General features: G+C 41.3%; 1 protein-coding gene across 1 annotated transcript; it reads left to right on the top strand.

Moving 5' to 3' along the window:
* Positions 1–400: 400 nt before the first annotated feature.
* On the top strand, positions 401–5,131 carry pspc1 (paraspeckle component 1). Its single transcript, XM_079581584.1, has 10 exons — positions 401–852; positions 1,156–1,305; positions 1,460–1,611; positions 2,677–2,772; positions 2,862–3,058; positions 3,176–3,260; positions 3,337–3,445; positions 3,557–3,614; positions 4,534–4,658; positions 4,750–5,131. The coding sequence occupies exons 1-10, from the start codon at positions 463–465 to the stop codon at positions 4,924–4,926; spliced, it is 1,539 nt and encodes a 512-aa protein (XP_079437710.1). The 5' UTR covers positions 401–462; the 3' UTR covers positions 4,927–5,131.
* The last annotated feature ends 1,273 nt before the right edge of the window (positions 5,132–6,404 follow it).

The following is a 6,404-nucleotide window of genomic DNA, read 5'->3' as shown; positions in this document are numbered from 1 at the left end:
GTTTTCGTCTCAGTTTTGTCACTATTTTCACACCTTTTTTTCCAGAAGCTTTTGGATTGGGGTAAAGCCAAACGTGTGCTCGGTTCAGGTGGGAGTTAAGAGGTTAAAACACTTGAACCCAGCAGCCTTTGGAGATTGATTCCCTAAAAAATATTCTCTAAGTTTCACACATTTCCTGTCATTGCAGATGAACCCGATAATGTAGATGTGCAGATCTTCCACACATTATTGTTCTGTTTTCTGGTTCTAGACAACAAATATTTTATGACCTCCATGTCTGTAGATGGCGATGTGCGCAAATACTGTATTTTGAATCCCACGAAGAAGACGAAAAGGCTGCGCGCGCATCTTCTTGCCGTTTTTTCAACCTGATGTTGTTGTTGCATGGCCGTGTGCCGCTCTTTCCTAAAATACAACGCGATTTCTTTTATATTCGTCTCTTTTGTTTGAGTTAAAGCAAACATGTCTAATCGGAGCACGCCCACAGGGATCTTCCCCTCCAGCGTTTCGCCTCCGCCAGGCTCAGAGAAGGCCGATTCCTCCCCGGCTCCAGAGCAGCCTGAAGCGGCTAACAAAGACGACCCGCCTCGGCAGACGCCTCCACCGGCCACGGAGGAACCCGAGGCTCCCCCTGAAGAAGCCACTGCCGAGAAAATAACTCAAGAGCTGACCATAGATTTAAGCCGTTTTAGAAAACCCGGGGAGAAGAGTTTTACGCAGAGGTCGAGGCTTTACGTGGCCAACTTGCACCCAGATGTCACCGAAGAGGAGTTTATCCAGCTTTTTGCGAAATATGGGAAAGCAGAAGAGGTGTTCCTGAATGCAGAGAGAGGATTTGGATTGCTGCGATTAGTGAGTTACTTTTTTAATTCATGTAATGAGTGAGTCAAGTCACAAAGCTGAAGAGGCTGCACAAAACAGATTAAAACTCCAACAAAAACAGTTGCCTTGACTACCTTGACCTTTCATACAGAATGTGACCCATAATTTGAGTTCCATTTCTCCAAAAAATAAAGATTCACACATAGCCTTTTCAGATTGTTCTGTTTATTTTGGCTTATAGGTGTCTTGTATTGTTCATGTCTCAAAAGTAAAAAACAAATTATCCTATGTTTATGAAATGATGTGTATTAATTGTTGTTTTTTCATTTTCAGGAGTCTCGAATACTGGCGGAAATTGCCAAAGCTGAACTGGATGGGACTCTTGTGAATAACCGTACTATTAGAGTTCGTGTAGCTTCACATGGAGCAACCCTCAAAGTCCGCAACCTGCTTCCTTTTGTAACCAATGAGCTTTTAGAACAGGTAAGAATATTTCCTTACACGTATTGTTAACTTGGTGGTTTAATTTTGGAAAATATTGGCCCCAAGATCCAACAAATGTCTGCCGTTTATATGCAAGGGTGCGATATGTGAGTATATTTTAAGTTACAAGCTCAATGTATTTTTCTATCCGTAGGCGTTTTCTCAGTTTGGGCCGGTGGAGAGGGCAGTTGTGACCACAGACGACCGAGGAAGACCGATTGGGAAAGGAATAGTGGAGTTTGCAAACAAAGCAGGAGCTCGTAAGGCTTTGGAGAGATGCACGGAGGGAGCCCTGCTGCTCACCAAGTAATGTATTCTTGTTAAGAAAGTGAACTACACTTATCAATAAGATCCTTTGCTGCATTATGTCATAAAACCTACGCAATTATTGAAACACCATTGACAATAATGACTAGAGGCTGACCGATATTGTTTTTTCTAAGGCCGATGTTTTGGGATGTTAATTGGCCGATGTGCTTGGTTGATATTTTTGGCCGATTTTTCCAAATGTCTTTTCTATAATAATCCTGCAAAAAAAAATACTTGGCCGCTCCAGCTGTGGCCGATTTTATTTAATTACTTTAGGTGATCCAGTCATAGTTTCTGTCCCAGCTTTGATTAGTTGTCGTTAGCATTCGCATACTGTTGCTCGCCACGGCATTTTGCATGGTGATCAAAAATACAATAGAGTTCGGGAAATTCCACAGTTACCATGGGGATCTGCCATCTTTGCAGCTGTTAACATACATTTCTATTGCCTAACATTAGCTAAAAACAGCATGAAAAGTGGAGAAAATAGCCGTGGAACAACTCCGTAAGCTGCTGAGTATTTTAACTTTCAAAATCTCCGTTAGTTTATAATTGCTGCTAATCCCATAATGCTTAGCGATATGACGTCACATTCCCGAACTCTCTAGTCGAGGTTAAAACAAACTCAGCGATTGAATTCTCCAGGTTCTGCACTTCAAAATGACATACAGCTTGTCCATATTACCGAAGGTTTAGTGAAACTTGTGTTTAACAAACTTGAAGCTAGCCAATTTTCATCGCGATGTTTCTCACCTCCTCTGAGGCCTTGGGAGTTGAGGGAGGACTCGTTTTAAGCTCTGACTTTGCTCTTTCCAATGCAAAAAAAAAATCGGGAAGTATCTTTAACTTTTGGTCCCAGAAATATCAGCTTTTTCGGCGCCAGATCAGCCGATAACCGATAATGTGAAATCCCCAAACATCGGCACAGAGGGCTCACTAAGGAAAAGATACTATTTCTATTTCTTCTAAACCTCCCAACAAAATCATAGTAACATAACAATATAATTCAATTGGATAAACACTATTACATCGTAGTTAAAATGTTGTTGTTTTTTATTCCAGCACACCGTGTCCAGTCATCGTAGAGCCATCAGAGCAGTTTGACGAAGAAGATGGGCTTTTTGAGAAGGTACTGCCGAAGACGCCAAGATACTACAAGTAAGGCTTACACATCTTGTATACAGAATGTATTTAAACACGAGTGATAACATGCATTGTTTGACTATATTTTTTGCTTGTGTTTCCAGAGAGCGGGAGCAGCACCCTCGCTTCGCGCAGCCCGGGACCTTCGAGTTCGAGTACGCGACGCGGTGGAGAGCGCTGGAGGAGATGGAGAAGCAGCAGAGGGAGCAGGTCGACAAGAGCATCCGCGAGGCAAAGGAGAAACTGGAGGCCGAGCTGGAGGCGGCGAAGCATGAGCACCACATGATGATGATGAGGCAAGGTATGTCTGAGAACCAGGTCCATCCATCCATCCATCCATCCATCCAGTGTCATCAAAGTATTAAATGTGATTTCAATAACCATTCAGTCTGTGATTCCTTTTGTGTGTGATGTGAAGATCTCATGAGACGCCAGGAGGAGCTGAGACGGTTAGAAGAGCTTCGTAACCAGGAGCTACAGAAAAGAAAGCAGATGGAGATGAGGTGTGTGAATTTCTCTAGGAAAAAAGAGGTACATTTCAAGGTAAATAAGATGAACTAAGACGTTAACTGCTTGCAGACATGAGGAGGAGAGGAGGCGCCGGGAGGAGGAGATGATGAGGCACCGTCAGCAAGAGGAGCAGCGGCAACCAGCGGAGGGCTTCAAACCCAACTACAACATGGAGGGAGTGAGTAACACACTAAGGCTGTAACTAACATGGTACATTTACTGTATGAAGCTGCTGTATTTGTTTTTGTGCTATGAAAATCAGACAAACATCTTAAGTTTTGTTTTGCAGAGAGAGCAGGAGATGAGAGCGGGCGACATGAGCCAACGTGGAGCTGTCAATATGGGAGGTACGGATTGTGATCAATAATATATTTTTGCATCATTTTTTAGATGGTGGCAGTCACAAGGTCAGGCTTTGGGAACTAAATAGCAGAAAGGCCGATAATTTTGCATCAGTTTTTAGCAACAAGATGACAAAAGCTGAAAAACCAAGCCAATAATCTTATGTAATTGTTAAGTATTACCAGTAGGTGGCAGCAATTTACCGGCAATATCTCCCACTGGCTTTAAAGGAATATTTCAGGATTTTTTATATAGTGCCTCATTTCCAAGTTATTCCCAGTGTCAGTTCTGGAGATTTTTTTTATTAATATATAGTTCATGCTGTCTTTATATTTGAAGAGTTTAGTGATGCTAGGCTAGTGCTAGGCTAGTGCATGTCTATGGTAACTAGTAGCCTGCATTAAAAACAGTTTGACCCAAGCACAGTAATCAAAGGCAAATCACTTATAACACCAGACTACCCATATACAGTAAATGTCTGTGTTGACTGAATATTTTTTTGCAAATATAACCATTTTGCATTTAAAATAACTTATATTTAATCAGCTTCCTGGTTGTAAGCTAGCCAGCGGCGGAGTGATCTGCTAGCTTACCGGATCTACTGTAGTTTGTTTACCTGCGGCTGGCTTTACTACACGTGTAGTTCACAAAGGAGCTTTCTACAAATCAGATATGGATACATTTGGAGGGCTACCCCATGATTGTGAAGAGGTTTTTAATGCAGGCTACTAGTTACCATAGACATGCACTAGCCTAGCACTAGCCTAGCACCACTAAACTCTTCAAATATAAGGACTGCAACACTCTGGATAACTAGGAACTGAGGCCCTATGTCAAAAATCCTGAAATATCCCTTTATACATTACCTTCTGTATTTCCTTAAAGGTGTATATTAAACTGTTTTTTTGGGTGTTCTCTGTGCAGAAGGCTTTAGCCCAGTTGGCCCAGCGGGGAGCCACCCTCAGATGATGGGGATGAGACCGGCTGCGATGGGCCCCGAAGGAGCTTCCAGTATGAGTCCTGGAATGGGGTCTGACAATGGAGCAATGGTAAGTAAGAGTATGGTGACGCAAATCTAAGTAAGAATTGAGGGGAAATCCGAAGTCGGTGTGTAATATTTGGCTCCTCTTGTCATTCCAGAGGTATCCCCATCCCGGACAACTTGGGATCCGACCCGACTTGGACCCCTCGAAACAGCAGCAGCAGCAGCAGCAGCAGCATTCGCCTATGGGTGCTCAGTTGGGACAGTCTCCAGGGTACAACAGCCCCGTTGGTGGGGTGTTCGACGGGCCGAACAGCAAGAGGCGGCGATTTTAGATTTATCGCCACAAATCACGGACATTGACAGAAACGGTTTCTATTTTTATATGGTTTTGCTTTTATTACTTATTTATACATTTGGTGTGTTCAGTGTTGGCATCCTGGTCTCGTCACATGAACATTTGTTACTGTGAAGCCTAAGTTCTTTTCTTCACTTTTGCCTAATAGCACAATCTTCCACTTATTGGACAAGAATCGCTTAATGGCGGCCGTAACTTCAGATTCCCAGCACTCGGTAGGTGGAAACAGTGAGAAACAGTAATAATGTCTAAAGTTTAAGCCCTAGTCCACCTTTTATGTGTTGCTTCAGATATTCTAATCAGATCCTAGGTCTCTTCCCTTCCCAAATAAAGGAGGTTATTCATTTGTTAACTGTTTTTTAAGAAAGAATCTGGAAAGAAATAATGAAATACACTGAGAAATTATGTAAGGTATTCATTTTTTTATGCAGATTCTACCTGATGTCATGTCTTTATCTGTATTAAGTCCATTTCAATGGCAGCTTCAGCCCTGCTTGACTCTGCTGCTTTAAAATCAGGAAACATTAAAGAAAAAATAGAGATGTTTTAGAGATTAAAGAAATGTATTGTAAACAAAGTTCCTTTCATTCATTTTACTCACATTAAAATACACTTTGGTCATATCTTTTCAGTTAGTTTTGTGGTTTAGGTCCTACTTTTGATCACGATTACTTTGATTATTTAATTTGAATGTTATCAGAGTCTTAGAAGTAAAGATTGAAGTTATTTAGTCCATTGAAGATTCCATGACACACGTTTCTGTAACACCTGAATGCAAAGGTGTGTCCACACTTTTGACTGATACTGTTTGACCATTTTCTTACTCAAATATTATCATTGCCAGCTTTTTTTTTCTTTTTTCGAGGTCGAAGCCCAAGGCAATTCAGCACCAACTCGGAAAGTAATTATTGAAATGGTCCCGATTTTAAAAACAGGCTGATGATCGTGTCCGATTTGGGGATTGAATTTTCTCCATGATTCTCTGGCCTCCTTCTTCTTTAGCCCAGTTTATGACACACTTAAAGAGTGCGGTTTGGGGCACAAGTTTCTGCCCATGTTAGAAGTTTTTCTTTCTTACATAACAAATACTTTTTTTGTGTGTGTGTTTTGTCTTTCCTGTAATATGACATGACACTGTCTTTAGTCTATCCTGTTTATTTTTTTAGTGAAAAGTTTGTCACGTTTTCCTTCATTTCGTTGTGTAAAGATATATCAAAAGAATAAGAAGGTGCTGACTGAAGTTTGGGATATTTGGTTGGTTCCAGGACTGACCTTAACTGTTATACTTTTAATGAATAGTTACAAAGCACAAGTATATAAAGTTTCAGTGTTAACCTATTGGCCTATTTGCAACAAATCTGTATCCCAGTCTTTAGACACAGAGCCTCCAGCAACAACCCATTAACCCAATAATATTTAATCAGGCTTCAGATCTAAATATGTTTGTGGTGCAAA

The sequence above is a fragment of the Gobius niger genome, assembly GCF_951799975.1.
Source record: "Gobius niger genome assembly, chromosome: 23".
Classification (NCBI taxonomy): Eukaryota; Metazoa; Chordata; class Actinopteri; order Gobiiformes; family Gobiidae; genus Gobius; species Gobius niger.
Note: the sequence above shows the minus strand (reverse complement) of the source record. Positions and strands in the feature narration are given on the sequence as shown.